Below are 21,152 nucleotides of genomic sequence, written 5' to 3'. Positions count from 1 at the left end.
ACGGGATGGGCCGGGCGCTGGGAAGGGAGGAGGAGGCTAACCCTAACCCTAACCCACAGCCCTGCAAGCTGGAGACCAGGAGCCCGACTCCCGTGGGCTGAGGACGGGCTCCGGGTCCGTGGCCTGGCTGTGTCCTCGCAGCCAGAGGGCGAGGGAGCTCCCTGGGGCCTGCTGTCAGGTAGGAAGGTCCCTCCCAAAGGTCCACCTGCTGAGGGCACCGGAGTCCCTCAGCCTTCTGCGGCCTGGTCAGCACCGCAGGGCCGTCAGGTCGCAGCCCGAGTTCTCGGGGACACCCGCGTTCGGTGCCGGACCCGGCGGGACCGCGCTGCCGGCCGGTCCCCGCGGGCGAGTGAGCCGGGGCGGCCTGCAGTTCGGGTCGGCCTCGTCGGCCGCGGCCAGCCCGGGTCAGCCCCGCTCCGCGGCACACCCGGAGCCGCTGCGGCCTCAGCGGAACGCCCGACCCCCCGACCCCCCCCCCGGGCGCCCTCCCGCACCCCCCCGACCCTCGCCCTCCCGCACCCCCCGACCCCCCCCCGGGCGCCCTCCCGCACCCCCGACCCCCGCCCTCCCGCACCCCGCGGCCGCCCGCCGTCCGTCTCCCTCCCCGCAGCTCCCCCCCTCCCCGGCTCGGCCCGTCCCGTCTTCCCTCTGCCCTTTCCACCGCTCGGTCTCCCTGCCCCCCGCGTCCGGAGGGTGGGCCCCAGGGCAGCGCCGTCCTCGCGGGAGCCCCGCACGCCGGAGGGACCTGGGCCGTCGGGCTGTACACGGCCTCGCGCCGACGCGGCTGCCGACCCCACCGCAGCCCCCAGCCCCGCCCGGCCGCGCCCGGAACCCGCCTCCGAGGGGCCGCACGCGCCGGGGGACGCGCTCGGGCGCCGGACGCGACTAGTGCGCGCGCAGCTTCCGGTTCCGGCCCGAGGCGGCGCGGGAGGAGGAGGAGGAGGAGGCGCGCGCCGGGCCCGCCGAGGTAGAGCCGGCCGCCCCCTGGGTGTCCCCGCGCAGGGCTCCGCGCCCGCCCCGCCCCGCCCCCGTGGCCGCAGGTGGCCCAGGGGGAGCGCGGGGACCCGCCCGAGGCGCGGCTCCGGGGGCCGGGCGGGCGGGCGGCCTTCGGCCCCGGTGAGCGGAGCTCCTCGGGCCGCGCGAAGTCGCTTCTGCGCCGCGGGCGCGCGAGCGGGGGTCCGGCGTCTCCCGCGGCCGGGCTCTGGGGACCGGGAGGCCCGTGAGCGGCCGCCTTCCGGAGGGGGACCGTGAGCCCGGTCTCGGGGAGCCGGGGGCCGGCGGGGGAGGCCGGGACGGGAGGAAGTCGGAGCCTGCGGGGCTGCGGGGCTGCGGGGCTGCGGGGCTGCGGGAGCGGAGCCCGGGGGGGGGGGGCGGGCGGCGGCCGCTGCGACGACAGGGCCAGGCCCCAGCACCCTCCTCGAGGCTGGCCGGGGCCGTGGCGGGCTCCGGCCCGGGGTGGCCTGTCCCTCCCGCGGCCTTGGGAGACGGCGCTTTACTGCCCAGCACGGTGCGGTTTCCGGGCGTCTGTCCCCCGTGAATGCCGCACTTAAAACTACGACCTTGAGAGCAGCCCCGAAGCCGCAGCGTGCCCCCAGCACAAGGAGAAGGTGGTCCTCGGGCACCTCGGGCCGCCGGCTGCGCTTTACCCGCGGGCGCTGGGTGGGTCGGGCTGCTGGGGGCCCATCAGGTCCGTCTGCTCCTGTTGAAACCAAACACCCGCCTTTGAATGCAGGTGTCACCCCCAGGACGCGGTCTTGGCCGCGGGCCCCTTCCCTGCGCGGGCGTGTGGCCGGTCTGTCCTGACGGACCGGGGAGGAGGCCAAAGGGAAGAGCCCATGCGGGGTGTGCGCTGCGCCTGAGTCCGCAGGGAGCAGCCCTGTCCCGCGAGGCTTCCGCGAGGCGCACGTGCTCTGGCGGTCTGCCCGGGTGGTCAGGCTGCCCGGTCGGCCGCGTCTCTGGCCAGGCTCCTGGGGAATCCGAGAGCAGCCTGTCCCCCTCTGGGAGAAGGCGGGCTGGCCCAGCTCCCCAGAGGGCAGGTTTCTGTGGTCTGGGCCGAGGCTCTGTGACGTTGCCGCACGGTGACGCTGCTTATCCTGGGCCGGGGGCATGTGGACAGCAGTTGCGTGAGGCCGGGCCGCGGCGACAGGGAGAGCCCATGGCCTGACTGCTTGTCCTTAGTGGCCATTCCCTCCAGGCCGGGCCGCTGGGAGCGACGAGAACCCCATGACCACAGGAGGCCCCGTGGTCGGCAGGTGGGGCTCTCCTGAGGGGGGTCTCCGGGTCTTTCTGGACCTGGAGGTGTTCGCGAGGGAGACACACAAGTCCTCTGCCCTCAAGAGGTTGGTATTTGTGCCCGTTCAAGCTGAAATGGGGATGTAGCTCTGTTCTGTGTGAGAAGGAGTGAGTTCTGGGTCACAAACCTGAGTGACTTGAAGCTGTTTTGAAGGGAGGGCCCCATGCCCCCACATGTTTGCTGGGAGAATACATTAGGGCAGCCTCTTTGCAGGGGACTCTGGCCATTTACCCAAATTAAGTTACTTTTGTTGTGAGGCCCCCGGTGAGCACTGGGAGGGCCTCTTCTGGACATCCGCTCCGGGAACTACCCACTGTGACCTCAGGAGCCCCCGCATTGGCTCACAGGCCCTTTCCTGCCCCCCCCCACCCCAGCTGCAGCTCCCCTGCCCCTCTCAGGAGGGCGTACCTACAGCGTCCCGCTCCTGGCCCCGTCCCTCCAACAGACGGCCGCAAGCGTGTGTGCGTGTGCATAGTGTGTGCACTATGCGTGTGCATAGCGGGACGGACGTCACTGGCCACACCAACGTCTGAACCAGGAGTTCTAGCCAAGAGGACACTGCTGTTCTCTCCTGGTGTCTGCTTCTACCATTTGAGAAATCGGAGAGCTACAGATACTTACAAACCCGGAGATCCACCATCCAGAACAAATTTTTTTTTCTTTTCTGTGCGAGAGAAAATACTAATACTGAAGTTCAAGCATTTCCAGTTTTAAGAAACGAGTGACATTTACTAGGTTTTTAAAAAGTCAGATTACGAAGGTCGTACATGCTCATTTCCGAAAAACTGGAGAAAACGGGGAAGTGCTGAGAAATCACGGACATCCCCTGCACCCCTGTAACTTACGAACACGGGGTTTACCTGCCCGTGGCTGGTACTCTTGCAGGACACGGCCTGGCGGCCAGCTCGTGCCCTCCCTGGCTGACCTCCGTAGACCCCATCTGGACCAGTTCTCAGTATCATAAATAGTGCTGCCATGAGCCTCCCCTCTGTGCATCTCTGTTTTCTGAGGGTACATCTTAGGGAGCAAAGGGCTTGTATTTTCTTAGGTTTTTTAGTTTTGTCTTATCTTGGAAGTGACACTGAATTACTCTTTGGAAGGGCCGAGTTGGTGCCCTAGCCAGAGGGGGCCCCCCGGGTCCTGGGGGCAGCCTCGCTGCCAAGGCCTCTTGAGTCACTCAGGTGTCAGCCTCTCCGGCAGCTCCCCATCATGGACACTCCTTGCCACTTGTCCTACGGCCGAATGGGAGTGTGGGGAACCCGCCAGGCCTGGACTTGGATCGCCGGTTCTCCCGTTATTTTGTGGTCTCGGGCAGGGGACTTTCCCTCTTGGGTTCTCTGGCGGTTGTTGCTGTGACCGCCTCTCGCGGCGTCCACCCCCAGCCCTGCCTGTGGAGTCGGCCGAGGCCCCACAAGGGAGGAAGATGGGCGCAGCCCTGTTTTCCAGTTCTGTGTCGCTAGCGTCGGGCTCCAGCTTCTCATGGCCGCCGTCCGGATCGGGATGGTGCTGCTTCTCGGGCCCCGGCAGACGCAGGCAGCTTGCTCCCCTCTCCCAGTGAGGGAGGCAGGAGGTGTCTGTGCTTTAAGATCCTGGAGGGGAACCCCCCCCCCGGGGAGACCTGGACCAGGCACCACCTCTCCCAGGAGAGGGCTGGGAGAAGCAGCTTTTCTAACTGCCGGGCTGCCCTGCTCCTTAGCACCCCAGAGGACACTGTCCTCTCCACCGCACACTCCGGGACGTCTCCATTGTACTCTCCCCAACAAGAATCCGGCCAGAGAGGCTGGGTAGCAGGTTTTCTAGTTGCACATTCTGTTTTGTTTTCCCCACTGCCTGTAGGGGAACAGGAGGGTCTGCAGGAAGTGGGGACAGGAAACCTGTCCAGCTGCGCTGCTTTGCCCCTCGCCAGCTCTCTTTCTCCCCGAAACTGGCATGTCTGACGCGCTCATGGCCTTACTGTTTCCTTACCGCGTGTCAGGTTTCTTTATGCCAACAGAAGTCCGGAGATGTGGAACCAGCCCCCAGTTCACCTCTGAACCCTGGTGGGGGTCGGGACAAGGGCACAGAGAAGTGGTAGGGCACCGCGGCCTGGAAGACCGCCTCCCTCATCTGGGAGTGGCGTGGCTCTGGCGCACCTGAGGCCTCGCCGTCCGGTGGGGGCTGTGGGGCGTTGAGGAGTATTTGCCCAGCACCTTGGAGCAAGGAGCCGCCACTGAGAGGGTCTTCGGAGGTCCGCGGGGCCTGCTGCGGCGTGGCCGGCCTGCACAGACACCGTGCGGAGCCCCAGCTGCCCCCGAACCAGCGTGCTGAGCGGCTCGAGTTCAAGGCATCACGCTGTTCCGGCAGCTCTCCCTGCCCTGGAGCGTGTGTCTGGTTAGGTAATTACAGAGTGTTGTGTATAATCTGTTGTTAAATTAAGAACAGAGAACAAAACTGTTCAGTACGCATAGCAAACAGTAACACATTAGTTTTCCCTGTAGCAAGTTTCTGGGAGAGAAAAGCGTGGCTCTCTGGGGGAGAGCGTGCGGAGCTGGGCGGCGCGGGAGACGGAGCCTGAGCCGGAGGGAGGCAGCAGGGGAGCCTGGCCCCTGCCTGCCCTGGTCTTTCCTAAGCATCTCTGTGCTGCTGGGCCTGCCGCAGAGGACAACACTTCCAGCTTCTGTTCTGCCATTCACGGCTGGCAGGTGGCATTCAGAGGCGCTGTCTGGGGTCCCCGGGGCCTAGCTGCCCGTGGGAGCGGTGGGTGTGCCGTCGTGAGCTGACGGGGCTGCGGCTCTGGTGTGCTCGGCCGGGAGAGGAAGCCCCGGGCTGGGCTCCATCTGTGCCCGCCTGCTGAGCAGTTTTGAATTTCCGTTTGCGTGAGCTAGGGTCAGAGGTGGTCTTCTTGTTGACTGAACTGGGTGGTTGAAGGTCAGGTTGAGAGGCACAAACACGGCAGTGTGGGAGGGGCGTCTCCCTTGCCGGGTCAAATGGTGCGCGTTAGAAATCCCTGGGGACACCTCAGCCCAGAAAGGGGCTGAGCCCAGGGAGGGAGGCGCCGTGACCCCGCGCCAGAGGCAACGGTGGGGAAGAGTGAGCAGACCAGAGCGGACGGCAGTTACTGACCTTACCCTGGCTCTGGGAAGGAGTCTTCCAGTTCTGCTGGAGGCAGGGCCCAGCGTGTCTGTGGGCCCCCGACTCTGGAATGGAGCTGTGCCTGCAGAAGCAATGTGGAAAGTGTGCGTCTGTTCCTGTTAGGTGCCGATGTCCGTGGCTGTTCCTGTGAGGTGCTGTCCCCACGCAGGACAACGCAGGACATGGGCACAGAGCCAGACCAGCCTGCAAAGGCCGGAGCTTCAGACCCACTGCAGGAGGCTGCCTGGCCCTGCCTGGCTCTCTCTTGCCTTGGCACTCGGCACATTGTCTTCGGACGCCGGCTGGCCACGGCCCCCTTCAGCAGGCTCTTCCTCCTGGCCGCCGCGCTGCGCAGTTATTTTAATAGTTGGGGAGTAGCAGGGGGAGAGGGAGGAATCCCGATTCAGCTTAAAGCTGGACTGACACTCCCAGGACGTGACCGCACACCTATGTCCCCACATGCCCTCCCTGTGGGGGTACGTGGAGCAGAAGTGAGCCACGTGTCTGGGCTTGGCCCGTGTATGGACAGAAAAGGGGTGCTGAGCCGTCCTTGGGGCTTTCCCCTCTTGGCTAGTCCTTTTCCAGCTCAAAACCATTCTACAAGGTGCCTGGGTGGCTCAGTGGGTTAAGCCTCTGCCTTTGGCTCAGGTCATGATCTCAGGGTCCTGGGATCGAGCCCCGCATCGGGCTCTCTGCTCAGCAGGGAGCCTGTTACCTCCTCTCTCTGCCTGCCTCTCTGCCTGCTTGTGATCCTTCTCTGTCAGATAAATAAATAAAATCTTTAAAAAAAAAAAAAAGAACTATTCACAGAATTTGCTTTAAGGGCACTGAATTCGCTTTTCCTTGGTTTTACCAAGTTTCATTGTTTTAGCATCTCGACCGCTTTTGAAGTCCGTCCCTGAGAGGAGACAAGAGCCCGAATGTTGGGCAGTGAGTGAGCCCGGAAGCTGTCACATAGTGTGCCTCACCTTCCGCCCGGGGAGTGCAGTGGGCACGCTCCGTCGGGCGGGCAGAGGTGAGAACAGACGGGTGACCGTGCTTGCTGTTCCTCTCTTCCGGCCCCGCCCCAGGTCCATCAGGCTGGCGTGATGCTGCCCCGTCCCGTGATGTCCTTCCCGCGCCTGCTCTGTGCTGTGGCCTCGCAGCGGCTGGCCCCCTGGAGAGGCGGCGGAAGCAGCCCCGTGCACACGGCCCCCGCCGTCTGTGCTGACGGCAGCGCCCCGGTGTACACCCGCGCCTTGGCCTTTGCGGACAGGATTGCTCTGGTTGACCAGCATGGCCAGCACACGTACAGGGACCTTTACAGCCACAGCCTGCGCCTGTCCCGGGAGCTGTGCCGTCTCCTCGAGCGTGCCGACGGGGACCTCCAGGAGGAGAGGGTCTCCTTCCTGTGCTCCAACGACGTCTCCTACGTGGTGGCACAGTGGGCTTCGTGGATGAGCGGAGGCATCGCCGTCCCCCTCTACCGGAAGCATCCCCAGGCTGAGCTGGAGTATTTCATCCGGGACTCCCGGAGTGCTGTGGTCCTCGCCAGCCAGGAGTACCTGGAGCTCCTGAGCCCGGTGGTCCGGAAGCTGGGGGTCCCCCTGCTGCCCCTCCCGCCCACGGTCTATGGTACAGCCCCTGAGGAGCCTGGGGCGTGGAGGGTGCCTGAGCGGAACTGGAGAGACCGAGGCGCCATGATCATCTACACCAGCGGGACTACGGGGAGGCCCAAGGGCGTGCTGAGCACTCACCGCAACATCAAGGCCATGGTGAGTGCTGGGGGCCCGCGGGGGCGAGGGTGCGATACCGGGGCCCCTGGGGGGGGTCTGTCCTGCCTTTCCCAGGCCACCACCTGTGGCTGCCTCCCGTTCTAATGGCCCTCCCTAAAACGTGTGGCCAGAAGTGGCCACCAGTCCTTTGGACCTGGGGATGGGCTCTGGGAACGCGGGGGCCCCCCAAGGGCTCCTTAGGGCTCTGCAGCCAGCAAAGAACTGTGTGGCCCGTGTATGATGCTGACGGTTTCAGAGGCAGCAGCTGGGGCACGAACATTCAGATGCAGGTTCGGCACTGAGAACCAGCCTTCTCTCGAGATCTGAGTGCAGGACTTGGGTCCCGTTTTCGGGTGCTGTTCTCGTGTTTCAGGGCTCAGCATCTCAGCCGAGCTCCCCAGCTGCTTCCCTTACCTGCCATTTCTGTCCTCCCTGCTTCCAAAATCCATGGTCCAGACTCTCGTTCTCTAGGAGCAGTAAAATAGGAGACGCTCAGAACCAGAGGGGAGGTGTGAGGTCAGTGCCGTTGAGTCTCAGCGGCGGGTAAAGGGAGTCCGGCTGACTGCAGCCGTGGCATCCTTGGTAGGTTCTCTCTGTCTCCTGCAAGACATACCTCTTGTCTGCAGAGAGCATCTGCTGCCCAGCGCCTGTGAGGGTGCGTATGTTCGTGTTTGCCCACAGTGGTCATGGAGGCTCGTGGGCGGCGTCCTCACGGGTGACTTTCAGAAGATTCCAGTGGGCATGTTTCACGGTGCATCTCATTCAAAGCTCAGGACATGGTGGGAACCCACCCCCGGGTGCTGTGACCGTTCAGCTGGGAAGAGGGAGGCGCCGAGTCAGGAGGCACAGTAGGGCGGGTGCTCGGATTCAGGCCTGGACCCTGCAGACGCCTGGAACCCCAGGGCCCCCTGGAGCCAGGATCACACCTCCGCCTGCCTGGGAAGGGGGCCACCAAGAGCGCATGTGGAGGCCTTGGGGCCCCCGCATCAAAGCTCTGACCGTGTCCTGTTCTGTTCTTGGACCTGGGGGTCTGCAGATGAGCCAGCAGACCCTTGGGCACGTGGCCGCCGTCCCCTCCAGATACTGTGAAGGGCTGGCCAGAGCTCCCGGCTTGTCTCCCCGGCTGCGGAGGCCCTGGCTGGCCTGGTGGCTTCCATCCCGTCTGAGGCTGTGCTGTCCTCCCGCAGGTGACGGGGCTGGTCCACAAGTGGGCGTGGAGTAAAGACGATGTGATTCTCCATGTTCTCCCGCTGCACCACGTGCACGGCGTGGTCAACAAGCTACTGTGTCCACTCTGGGTGGGGGCCACCTGTGTGATGCTCCCCGAGTTCAGCGCGCAGCTGGTAAGTTGGGGGTCAGGCTCGCGCCGTGGCTGGATCCGGTTGCCCGTGGACCAGGCGCCCTCCTCGGTGGTGTCAACTTCACCAGCTGTGTGAGTCCCTGTGGCTGCTCTAACAAGTGACCCCAGCCTGGGAGAGCCTGAAACAACACCCAGACTTCTGAGAGTCTTGGGAGCAAACAGCAGAGTGTGTGCGGGGCTGCCTGCATCTGGAAAGGCCGTTTCTTGCTGCTTCTGGCATCCCGCGGCCCCGTGCCCTTGCCCGTCCGCCGCCTCACCACAGTCCTGTCCGCCGCCTCTGCGCCCCGTGAGCACAGGGGTCCGTCCGCGCGGCCTGGGCACCCTGCTTTCTCACAAGCCTTAACCGCATCTGCAGAGTCCCTTTGCCCCACGAGGTGGCGTATCCACGGGGATTAGAACAGGACGTTTTGGTCCCATTGCTCAGCCAAGAACACCAGCTTTCCTTTGTTCTGGAGCAGGAGGTGCAGCGGGGGCCCTTGGTTGGTCCCGGATGTGTGCGTATGTAGCGTGGTGTTCCTTCCCCTCCCAGTCGGCCCAGCAGGGCAGCCCCCGGGCCCCCCTGCGGAACAGAGCAGTGACGACAAGGCCACTTTGCAGGGAAGACAGACCTGGTCAGGTGCGGACCTGCCACTGGACTCCGTTTGAGCCTCAGTTTCCCATCTGTGGTGGCTGAGACCGCCCCCGGAGAAAGCGGCTGGGCCTGTGCCCTGGGAGGGGCCGCCCGGCACGGCTGGCTGCCTGCGTGCGCTCCGCAGAGACGCTGAAGCTTGGCGCTTGGAAATGTGCGTTGACTTTTGCTACGATTTATGTGACGAACAGAGCTTTTTGTCACAGGGAAGATGTGGAAAAGAGAGCGGTTAGGTCATACCGTGCTACTTTCCAAAACACCAAATGGCCAGGCTGCCAAGGTGAAGAGCCCAGGGCACCCCTGAGGCCAGGCTCCTGGTGTGGACTGGTGGCTGTGCGGGCGCTGTCCCACAGAGGGGGACCGTCCCCAGCCGGGGGACACCGAGCTCGCGCTCCGGCGGGCGCTCACCCAGCACTCCAGCTGCCGGCAGGCTCCTGGCCCAGCGGATGGTCTGTGAGGGAGAGCGCCCGGGTTCCCTGCCCGGCAGCCCTCCCGAGGGCGCCGCAGGGCCCCTGGTCTCCGGCGGTCAGCAGCGTCCGCCTTCCTGCCTGCCTTCGGCCCCGTCCTGCCCTCGCAGCCCAGAGACTTCATCCCCACGGGTGTCCGGAGGGAGGCTCTGGGGGCGGGCTGGCCTAGCCCCAGCTCAGCCGCGCGGAGCAGCACGGCCCAGGCAACCTTCGGCCACTCTGACCCTCGGTCTCGGCCTCTGGGGAGGAGGAGCAGTGTGAGCGCTGCCCCGGGGATGTGCGGAGCGCCCAGCTCGCAGCAGGGGCGTCGCAGCCGACACGGACACCTCTCCCAGGAGGACAGAGCATGGAGAAGGGGACCCTTTCTTCTCTGGCGGCCGCTCGAGTCTCAGTCCAGGAGGAGCTCACCTCCGATGAGCCAGTGAGCCTGTCTGCTGACGGCCGGTGGTAGGAGTTCAAGAAGGAGCCGCCGTGGACTGGACAGAAGGGGTGGAGGCCCTCGGGCCCAGGTGGTTGCTTCGGACCTGTTCCGAGAGCCCAGGGCACGGCTCCGGGAGGGCTCGGGGCCTTCTGTCCGCCCCTTTAGTCACCACAGCTCCGCCTCTAGCGCGCGTCTGTTCCTGAGCAGCGGGATCCCAAGTGGTCTTACGTGGACAGAGTCTGTGGCTTGCAGATGCCCTTTGGGGCCGCAGGCTGAGGCGCTGTCCGCTTTCTAGACATAAAGGCCTCCCAGCAGACGTGATGTGTGACACCCCCCCCCCATGCACGTGCCCCTTCTTGGCAGGGCTCTGACCCAGGGCCCTGCTCTCCCCAACCCTGACCGGATGGACGGCTGCCCTGACCTGGACAAGTGGCCAGCCTTTCTCAGGAGCCACTGCCGTGCTGCCCAGGGTCCCCCGTCTTCGGCTTGGTTTAGAGGCAGGAAGAGGGAGGGGCAGTACCAGATCTCTGGAGACCTAAGTTTCCAGGTTCCCTTTAAATAGAGGGAGAGGCCGACCCACCCTGACTTGCCGCCCCAGTGGCAGACAGCCGACACTGGCCGAGGTGAAAGTCCCCATGTCCCAGCTTCTGATTTGGGAGGGACGTGTATGCTCCTGGTGGGGGTGGCAGGGACACCCTTCGGGGCAGCAGTATGAGACCAAGCAGACCTTTTCTTCCCCAAACCACAGACCCAGGAACCACAGAGAAGGAACAGGAAGAACGCGCTGCCCACCCCCCAACCCAAGCCTGGTCTTCCCCCAGGCAACTCACCCGGACCCGGTACCCTCACAGCCCACTAGCCTGGGCCTTGTCTCCGAGGGCACTCTGTGTCCCCTTGCCTCTCTCCCCCTCCGACACTCTTGCAGTAAAGGTGCCCACAGCCATGATCCCCGAGGCCACTGCCCTCCTCACCGCGGCCCCGCTTCTGCCCCTGCCCCTGCATTGGTCACCCCCTCTGGCCAGGTGTCCTGCACATCTCCTCACTCCCCCTAGGATGTCGCCTCTTTTGTTGGTGGGGGGACCGGCTGCCTCGGAATCGCTCTTGCCAGCGAGAGGCAGGCTCTGGGGGGCTCGCTCTCCGCACAGAATCCCGAGATGGACGAGTGTTAGTTTCTGGGGGTTTGGGACAGCGGGGAGGAAATGTGGCATTTCAGGGCAGCCCCTGCCCCCTTTGCTGACTTGGGTGAGTGCCAGGACAGGCACCCTCGGGAGGTGGCATCTGGTGTGTAACCTGTGTGCTGGGATCAGAGGCCAGGCTAGAGGACCACAGCACCAGTCAGCACGTGTTCCCTCCTTCCTGTAGCCTTGAGTGCGAAGCCTGGGGACCAGACGATGGCTCCCCAGAGTGGACAGTTTGTGGGGCCTGTCCTCCCTCATCTCATGGCAGGCAGCCTGTGAGGGAGGAGCCCCCCGCCATGGTACCTCCCCTGGGATGTGGGAGTCTGTCCCGTTGTGAGTCCTCTTGTCCACATGCTCCGGGCAACAGGTGAGACCTTGGTGGGCAGAACGAGGTCTGGCCAAGGGGAGGGTGTTGTCGGGGCTCATCAGACCAGGAGCTGGCAGGGTCTGCACACAGCTCGGCCCCACATAGGAGTGCCACATGGCGTTGGGCAGTTCCACCTTAGCCAGATCAGGACGGCCACACTCTTTTCAGCTGCCCTCATCCCAAGGCCACATCTTCCCCAGTGACGGGCAGCGCCAATTTGGCGGACCCATGGCTTTACAAGCCCGTGGGAAGTAAGAGGTACCCAGAATTTCCAGCAAATCTGCATTCCAGAGCTTGGGTGGGGGGTGGCTGCAGAGATCGGTGCCAGATGCTCCCTGTGTCCATACAGAGCTGTCCCAAGGCCTCCCCGTTGGCAGGTGTCCCCCAGTCTTAGAGAAACTGGCGCAGCATCCCACATCGCTGTGAGTAAACCTCCAGCGACCAGACCTCGCTCCAGAGTGTTCGAGGGGCCAATCCCGTGCACCCTGACCCATAAGAGGAAGGGCTGCGTGGAGGGCGGGCGTATCGGGGGAAATAATACCATTCTTTTAAAGACAACGATCAGGGGCGCCTGGGTGGCTCAGTGGGTTAAGCCGCTGCCTTCGGCTCAGGTCATGATCTCAGGGTTCTGGGATCGAGTCCCGCGTCGGGCTCTCTGCTCAGCAGGGAGCCTGCTTCCCTTCCTCTCTCTCTGCCTGCCTCTCCATCTACTTGAGATCTCTGTCAAATAAATAAATAAAATATTAAAAAAAAAAAAAAAAAGACAACGATCAGCACCGCCACACTGCGAAGCATGTGGGGAAACAGGGAAAAGCGACCCATGATTATGGAGAAAAAGTCAACAGAGGCCGATCCTCAGAAGATCCAGATGTTGGAGTTAATTAGACAAGGGATTCTAGGTCATTACAACAAACAGGCCTATGGAATTTTGCAGAAAAGATGAACAAAATGAGGGAAAATCAAGGGTTTCATCAGTGAAGTGGAAATACAAAAGAAAACCATTACAAAACAGGAGACGTGCTTTCTGAAGTCAGGACTTCACCAGACAGACTGGGACGCATCTCTGTATGGACACAGGGAGCATCTGCTACCCAACAAAACACAGAACGCACGTGGTTTTTCCTCACCTCACCGGATGGTCACGCATCCACCATCTCCGCACGTCTGCTGGGGCTGGGGCCGGGCCCGGGGCCGACCCGCAGGCTCACCAGTGCCGCCTGGGAGAGGGGGAGGTGCGTCCCCCCTCCTGGCAGCAGACCCGAGGCCGGAGCCGTGTCCCCCTCACAGGTCACGCTGCAGCCGGACGCCAGTGTCCGGCACAGGGGACTCCCACAAGAACGACCAGAGTCACTCAGGTGACACGCCTCATTGTGGGAGCCATGTCCGGGGCCTTTAAAGCTGAGGGAGGGGGGCGGTCTCTGCTCGGGGAAGCGCGCGGGAGCCAGCGTGTCTCCGCGTCGGAGCCTGTGCGGGTTTCTCACGGCTCCCTGTATCCCTCCTGCTTCCTCTCTAGGTTTGGGAAAAGCTCTTGGGTGGTGAGAGCCCCCGGATTAGCGTGTTCATGGCGGTGCCCACGATCTACGCCAAGCTGACGGATTATTACGACAGACATTTCACCCAGCCTCACGCCCAGGCTTTCGTCCGCGCGGTTTGCGAGCAGAGAATTAGGTAAATGGAAGCGGCTCGCTCTCCTGCCCCGAAGGCTGTAGAGGGCAGCTGACATCATGAATGTTCAGCCGAACAGGCCCAGGTGGTAGGGAGCAGTATTCTCCAGCCTGTAGAGCTGCAGCGAGCTACGTTTTCTGCGTGTCTGTCCGTGTTCTGTCTCTCTCTGCATGTCTCTGTCTGTCTCATGGTCCAGTTGCAAGGACGAGGTCTCAGGCCCCCCGTTCTGGCCCTCGAGCCCCCCTCCCCCATGGAGCGCCCCCACCCCTACCCTGCCCCTCGAAGCCCCGTTGACAGACATGTGCTGGACCTTCCGGGCCCTTCCGTGGCGTGAGGCTTGTTCTGCTCTCTCGCGAGCCCACAGACACGGCGCCCTTCGGCCTGATTCTTGCTCGGGTGTGAGCCCTGAGACCGTGCACACGCAGGCGGGTGGCCTGGCGACTTCTGCTGGACCAGAGCCCCATGACACGTATCCCGTGGCAAGCACAGCCTCTCACGGCACACAGAGCCCGCGGCCTGGCTGGCGTGAACGGGCGGCGCGTGCTGTGGTGTGAGTGACCGGTGTCGCGCTGCGGGCTGACCAGTGCCTCGGTGCTCGGCTCCGGGCGGTCTCCACGGCTGCCCCTCCTGCTCCTCAGACCTGGAAGCAGTTTACCCCCCAGACCCCATTCTTACTGTCACAGCTGTGGTCTAGGGCCGCTTACAGACCACGTATTTGTCGTGTACAAAGAACGTCTCCAAAGACCCTAAAATTGTTTTTTACTGTAGTTACCTGTTCCTTTTTTTTTTTTTTTAAAGATTTTATTTATTTATTTGACAGAAATCACAAGTAGACAGAGAAACAGAGAGAGAGGGGGTAGCAGGCTCCCCGCTGAGCAGAGAGCCTGATGCTGGGCTCGATCCCAGGACCCTGGGATCATGACCTGAGCCGAAGGCAGAGGCTTAACCCACTGAGCCACCCAGGTGCCCCTACCTCTTTCTTTTGAAGACCTGTTTCGCTCGATGATGACCCCACAAACTCTGTAAAGAACAGAGTTCAGGTTTAGCCACTGGCGGGCATTGTCATCATGAGCTTGGGGACACGGGTGTCGCGTGGAGCACGGCACTTTCCGGCCCAGGGCTGGTGCAGGAAGCTGAGGCTGCCTCTCTTGTGCTCGTAGGTTGATGGTCTCAGGGTCGGCCGCCCTGCCCCTGCCCGTGCTGGAGAGGTGGCAGGGCATCACGGGCCACACTCTGCTGGAGCGCTACGGCATGACGGAGACCGGCATGGCCCTGTCCAACCCCTTGACTGCCACGCGTGTGCCAGGTACAAGCAGCCTCCTGGCTGTGTCCTCGCCCTCAGCTGGGCCGGGCCGGGGAGGACGCTGCCTTGCCGGGCCAGGGAACTTCCTCAGGGCGGCTGTGGCCTGTCCCCTGTGGGCACTCACATTTTTCCCACGTGGCCGTCAGGGACAGGCCAGAAAGGTGTCCTTGAAACCAGTGTCCTTCCCGGGTGACAAATGGGAAGAACGGGAATGACTAGGACCATGTGCTCAGCAGAGTGCCTCCCGGGCAGGCACTGCTTCCATGCAGGCCTCATGGGCTACTGGCCGGAGCCTCCTGTGCAGGCACCTGCAGCCATGCAGGGCATAGGGGCTGTGGGGGAGGGGGGATCCCCCATGACCTGCTAGCAGACAGGGCTCCGTGCCCTGGGCTCACTGTCCAGCCTTCCCTGAGATGCTTTGACGTTAAGTCAGACTTGCACGTCCTGGCTCCTTAGCAGGGACCCTGTCGACAGAGCCGCAGCCCGAGGTGTGGATGTGCCCGCTCCGCTCTCCGCACTCTCCTGGTCTCCACGCGGCGTCCCCCCCAGTCCTGGGAGCCCACAGCACAGGAGACGTCCCAGCAGCACAGCTCTGGACGCACGCACAGTCACGCTCCCCCTGCCCATGTCTGCTTCCATGAGGTTCTGGAAACAGGGTTTGAAACGCCGACCCAGGCTTGAGATGAGGACAGCTGCGACGGCTCAGCACCTCGTCCACCCCAGGCCAGGCCAGCACGCATCTGTTCTCTCTTGTAGTCACGCTGCTTCTGGAATGACACACAGTGACTCGTACAGGACATGGCCTTTGGGTCCTTTAGCGGGATGTGTCCAAGACTCATCCATGTGGACGTGGGTTCCTTTCCCTCACTGAGGAGAATCCCATGGTGAGGACAGGCCGCTGTTTCTTAGCCTGCTCCCCCGCCAAAGGACACGGGCTTGTGTCTGGGGACAGTGACCGGCAGAGCTGTTGCAGACATTCGTGTGTGCAGGTCCTCTGCAAACATGTGCCTTTTTATTTCTCGTGGGTCAACTCCCAGGGTGGGGTTGCTGGTCAGAAGGTGGGTGAGTACTCAGCCTCCCCAAAAGCGGCCACACTGTGTCCAGAGCAGCCCCTGACGCACGGGTGACGTCATCCCATTGACACAGGCTTTAGGCAACCATACAAGGGGCCGGGGCTGCACGGCTGGCCTGGGGCGGAGCGGGCGTCCACACTGTTGCCCCTGGACACCTGCTTTGCCGGGAGTGCATGGTGTCAGGGGAAAGGAGGGAGCAGAGAGGCATGGGGAGCCTCCGGTTCATTAGAAGAGCAAACAAGACCCGCGCCAGGATGGGAAGCAGTTTGCAAGGGAGCCCAGCAGGGGCTCACCCTGGTGCTGGAGGGAGTGCCCCCAGCTGCGAGGGGAAAGCAGAGGTCAGGACAGAGGTCCCACGAGCGTCCCCAACTCACCTGGCCTTTTCCAGGAAGGTAGAACACAAAGAACTCCGTGTTCTAGAACTCGGTAGAACTCCGATCCCCAAGGTTTACTGGACAGAAATCCTTGGGTCTGAGGTGGTGGCGACAGCTGTGACCCGCCTCAGGGACACTGTGAGGTACGTGCAGGTGTGGGTGCAGTCACTCCTTTTGCCTCGGGATCAGATGCCCGTGACCGTGTCTGTGAAGCAGGCCGCCGGCGGCTGAGTACAATGCTGGTTGTTCAGTTTAGAAAACAAAGTGGTGTCGTTTCTGGAGAAACCTGGTTGAGGGCTTTCCTTGGCATCGGGTGGGACGTGGCCACCCACCCCCCCGGGCCCCACACCTGCTTCCAGCTCAGGGTCACTCCAGCCCGGCCCCTCCTTCCGGCTGCCCGCGTGGCCTCTGAGCGTGGCTCTCACGGTCCCTGCAGTGAACACCGGGTCCAGTAAAGGTGCTCAAAGGCTGACAGGCGCATAGGGCAAAGCCGGCCTTGAAAGAGGGACGTGCTGCGCGAAGAGTATCGTTTGCTGCGTGCCGGGATCTGGGTCGGATCTTCTGACTGATCTTCTCTGCGTCCCTGGCGGGTACCACGAAGGGGAATGAATAATGGATGGCCTCGTGCGGCCGGGCCTAATCAGCAGCAATTGGAGGTGGAGATCAGAGACGCGAACAGCTCCTGCGGCGGGCTCCGTGGCACGCTGCCAGGGGCTCCAGGACCTGAGCTGCCCCTTCCCATCCTCTCGGGACCAGCTGCAGAGCGGCCTCCCTCCCTAGATGCTGGACAGGGCCGCAGGCCGGTTATGCTTCTCTGGGGAGAGCCGACAGCGGTTTGGAGAGATTCAGAAGAACGAGATGCACCTCTGACTGGCCACATGCCGCCCAGGTGGACACGAGAAGGGGCGCCGTCCTCACAGGGGCAGGACAGGACGGGGGCGGGTGCTGTCCCCACGGGGGCAGGAGACTGCTGCTGCCGATGGCTCTGCTCCGTCTGGCCCACTCGGGCGGGCGGACGTGGTCTGGAGCCAGGGCTGCCCCGCACGGGAGATGCTGCACGGGACCCTCCCCCGGCAGTACCTCGGGCCTACGGGTCTCTGCCTGGAGATGTCCGTCGCGTCTGATGCTGTCTCTAGCTAGGGTTCCGTCAGCACCAGGTCCTCGCAGGTCATAATGGCCGTGAGCGCGTTCACTCTTGAGAAGGCAGGAGGAGGACGCTGAGCGGGGAGGCCGGTGCTTTCGGCTGAGGGGACAGTCAGAGGACCCTCTTCCGGTAAGAAACAGACATTTGGTCTCTCTCCATAGCTGGCACTGAGGTCCTGGAACCCTTGGAATTTTCTAGGTGATGGGAGCCACAAGGGGGTCTTACTGTTCACAGAAGCCCCCTCCCCAGCACCTGAGTGTGTGCGAAGGAGACAACCTGGGACCACCGGGCCGATTGGAGGGGCAGAGCCTCTGGGGAGAGGGGCTGCGGGCTGAGTCGGTGGCCGCTGGCTTCATGAATTGTGGGATCTCCATAGAAACCCTAAGGATGCTGGTGCACAGAGGAGGTGCTGGGGGGTGCCCTGGGGGCACAGGAGCTGGGGGACCCCCCTTCCTGGGCATCTCTCCCATCTGCTCTTCCTGAGTCACGTCCTTCATCAGAAGGTGGTGGTGGGCAGCTCAGCTCTGCGGGGTTCCAGGAGAGGGCGCGTGGGACGCTCCGGGCAGGGGTCATCTGGGGACACGCCGCTGTGACTGGCTCGGAAGTAGGCAGTGTTCGGGTGGTGCCCTTGCCCTTCTCCGGCTGGCAGCGGGGCCCACGCACCTCCCCCTGCAGAGCTCAGCAGGACGGGAGGAAGAGCCGGCCTTGATTTCTGAGCGAGGCCCGGCTCCTGCGGAAGGTTCTCTTGCAGTGGATGGTGCTCGTTCTTTCTGATTGCCTACTCGGCGGCCGAGGGGCTCTGCCTCTCCCCGGCCTCATGCCTGGGTCAGTCAGCCGACGGCCGCACTCCATGTGCCCTCGGCGCTCCGGCTCCTCGTCCTGGGGCAGCAGCAAGAAACCGCGGCCTTGGCAGGACACGCCGCGGGGTCCACATGGCCCGTCTGAGCCCCTCCTGGCTGGCCCCCATACCACACCGGCCTCCTCCCTCAAACCTGCTCTGTGGCTTTAACATGTTTTCGTCATGAGTCACCACCACACACTGTGGTCACTGAGGGCTGACACCGAGGTCACCTGCTGAGCTCCGGCCCTAACACACCAGCACTTGGGAGCCGTGTGAGGACCTCGGGCCCTGGCCCAGCTCGACATCCCACAGGCGAGGTTGTGGCCGTGGCCCACCGCCGAGCCGCGGTCAGCCCTTCTGCGTGGGCCCGAGGCCGGGGGACAGCAGCGTGTGCAACGGAGGGGTTAAGCTTGTCACTGAAAAGAATCCACAAGGAAAGGAACTGTTCATTTAATCTAGAAAAGGAAACGACCTTAAGGTCACCCGAATGCGTGTCTGGACCGCATGTGGAGCCGCGTCTGGTCTTCGCTGGCGGTGCAAGCGCGGCCACAAGTGGGGCTGGAGGGGCTGGGCTCACAGGACGTCCCGTCTGGTCCCCGTGTCTCCTTTGCACACTGCGGATGACGCTCCCTCGCTTCCCGGCCGGCGGCTCTCATGTCCCGGTGCCTGTGTGGCCCCAGGCTGTGAGCGCTGGCACCAGCAGAGGTCTGGGGAGGGCCGGGTCCCAGGCTCCATAGGGAAAGTCCAGACCAGGCAGGTCCACGCAGGCAGGAGTGGGGGGTGCGGGAGGGGATGAGCTGCTGAGGGCTTGGGTATCCTTCTGGGTGACGGAAAGTTCTGGAACTAGATGGCAGGGGCAGTTCCCAGCATCACGAATGTGCAGAAAGCCATGAGTTGTGTGGCTTTGCGGCTTTGTGATGATTCACTGTGTCTCACGTACATTTAACTTGGATTTGCAAATCCGTTGGGAGCAAACTGAGAAGACAGGGCTGGGAGGGAGCTGCTTGCTGTGCTCCCCACCAGGCAAGGATGTGGCTTCTGACCAGAGTGGAGGCATGAGGCCACCGGGGATAGGACAGCTGCGAGCCCTCTGGTTCCAGCCCCGACCCCAGATGCAGAGGACAGGCCACAGGGACAGTCAGTGCCGTCCAGGCACCCGCGGCCGTGGGACTGAGCTGCCCCGGAGTCCGGTCCCGGAATCCTGAGCAGGTGTCAGGTGGTAGAGTCAGTGCACCAGGCAATAGTCCCGGGACCTGCGCTCGCTGATTGCAGGGGTAAGATGAAGCGCCTGCAGTCCTTCACGTGGGTCCTCCCAGAGGCGGAGCCTTTGGTGTTGGGACCTCTGCCACATCGGTCCTTTGTTAGGGGATTGTGGGGACTCCGGGCACGGCAGACCGCTCCACCAGGTGCTTCGGGAGCAAACCGCAGGTGCCTAATAAATGAACCAGCATGCTGGTGGCCTTCTCCACCTGCCAGCCCCATCCCTCTTGGGCTTCCATGTGCCGGAGTCCTCCATGCCCCCGGGCCTTACTGCCCAGCCAGCCACTAGTGGGGAAGCAGCAGCAGCCCCAGCCTCCAGCCCAGGTGCCGGGAGCCTCCCCAAGCTGGCGGATGTCCAGAGCCAGGCCTCACGGGCTGTGAGCGGCTGTGAGCACTGGCAGCCGTGCGGCCTGGTGGCCCCCTGCGTACACGGAGCCGAGCCCTGTCCCCTTGGCTCTGGGGTCTGTGGCGTTCTGTGCAGCCCTCTCCTCTCTCTCCCGCAGGCTCCGTGGGGACCCCGCTGCCAGCCGTGGAGGTGCGCATAGTCTCAGAAAACCCGAAGGAGGGCTGCCGCTACGTGCTCCACGCGGAAGGAAACGAAAGGGAGACACAGGTGGGCAGCATGCAGGCGTCTTGTGGCCATGGCCACCCAGCCCCAGAGGGTGAGGGTCTCTGCTTCCAGTTTGAAGCCCCTCGTGCAGGGATGGCTCGTACCAGAGCTGCTGGTGTTTCCAGGCACTGTGGCCGTGTGGACGGTGCTGGGCCCGACCTCCAGGGCTCTGCCCCGCTGTCCCCAGGCTCCGTCCACCGGGGACACCATGAGGTGCGTCATGACAGCCTCACAGAGCCCTTGTGAAAACGGAGGTGGTTGTAGGCGCCGTCTGGTTCAAAGTACCGTGCTGGCGGGGCCCTATCTCCACTCAGGGAAGCCGGGGTGGCTGTGCCAGCTCCGGGAGCCTCATGAGGCCGGTGTGGACGACTCCCAGAGCCCCGAACGTGAAGGTTGCGCCGGCCGCTGGAACGACCGCCGGCTCTCGCTGCTCCTCTGAGTTAACAAGGGTGAAGCAGGAGAAGGGGGTGTTCCTGTCTTCCGCAGAGCGTCCCGTAGCTACAGTCGGCTGATCGCAAGTGAATAGCAATCACAGAAGACCTCAGGGGCCGGGGGGCTGGGATCCTGATGAGAAGGAGACGGTCTAAGCTGATGCCCGGGCTGGACGCCCCGTGGGAGTGGCCTCTGCTGGGAGAGGTGAGCTGTGTCTCTCCCCACGGCCCCGGCTCTCCCATTTGGCACTGGTCCCATCTGTGGTCTCCGTGTCTTGTGTCCGAAGTGGGGGGTCGAGGAGGCAGCTGAGCACACGGGCGGGTCAGGGTACTTTTGGGTGTGACCCTGTGATAACGTTCACAGTGACATGAGGAAGGTGTTCTGCCTGCCCGGGACCCCTCACCTGGGCCCTGTGTGGAGGGCCAGCCCGTGGCCCCTGTGGTGACAGGGCTCCAGGCCCGCACTTGCTCCCCTCCCTGCTGTGCGGGCAGACTCCAAGCCGGCCGTGCCTGTGCCCCCCCACCCCGGACCCACCTGCCATCCGTGCGCCCCGCCCCACCCCTCCAACACTGTGGGCGTCCCTGACGCGACCAGGATGTCCTGTGTCGGATCCTTGGGGTCTCTCACCCACTGCCATCTGTTCTTCTTGTCTGTTGAGCAGGTGACGTCACGTACGGGGCCTTCACGTGGGTTCCATCTGGGCTCAGGTGACGCCTTTGCTCCTCATAGTGAGGGGACCCAGAGTTTGGCAATGCCACCCAAGGCCTGTGGGACAGGCGTGATGTCCACACTTCTCAGGGACAGGGATGCCTGAGCGGGAGCACGCTGGGTGCTGACGGAGTGGGAAGCACAGCAATGCCCAGGACGCCTT

At 63.5% G+C, this 21,152-nt stretch overlaps 1 protein-coding gene across 5 annotated transcripts in view; it reads left to right on the top strand.

Annotated features, from left to right (window-relative positions):
* Positions 1-935: 935 nt before the first annotated feature.
* The window catches only part of ACSF3 (acyl-CoA synthetase family member 3), a 40,038-nt gene continuing 19,821 nt past the window's right edge, over positions 936-21,152 (top strand). For 3 of the 5 annotated variants that reach the window (XM_044255547.1, XM_044255546.1, XM_044255548.1), the window contains exons 1-5: positions 6,149-7,158; positions 8,346-8,501; positions 13,093-13,247; positions 14,405-14,550; positions 19,743-19,852. In XM_044255547.1, coding sequence (XP_044111482.1) covers positions 6,493-7,158; positions 8,346-8,501; positions 13,093-13,247; positions 14,405-14,550; positions 19,743-19,852 — 1,233 coding nt within the window. In that variant the 5' untranslated portion in view covers positions 6,149-6,492. Of the gene's footprint in view, positions 968-1,099; positions 1,117-6,148; positions 7,159-8,345; positions 8,502-13,092; positions 13,248-14,404; positions 14,551-19,742; positions 19,853-21,152 lie in introns of those variants that run through there. The other 2 variants (XM_044255544.1, XM_044255545.1) reach the window with 2 other exon arrangements.

The sequence above is a fragment of the Neovison vison genome, chromosome 7 (assembly GCF_020171115.1).
Source record: "Neovison vison isolate M4711 chromosome 7, ASM_NN_V1, whole genome shotgun sequence".
In the NCBI taxonomy this organism is placed as follows: domain Eukaryota; kingdom Metazoa; phylum Chordata; class Mammalia; order Carnivora; family Mustelidae; genus Neogale; species Neogale vison.
This window is presented reverse-complemented; position numbering and strand designations above follow the sequence as displayed.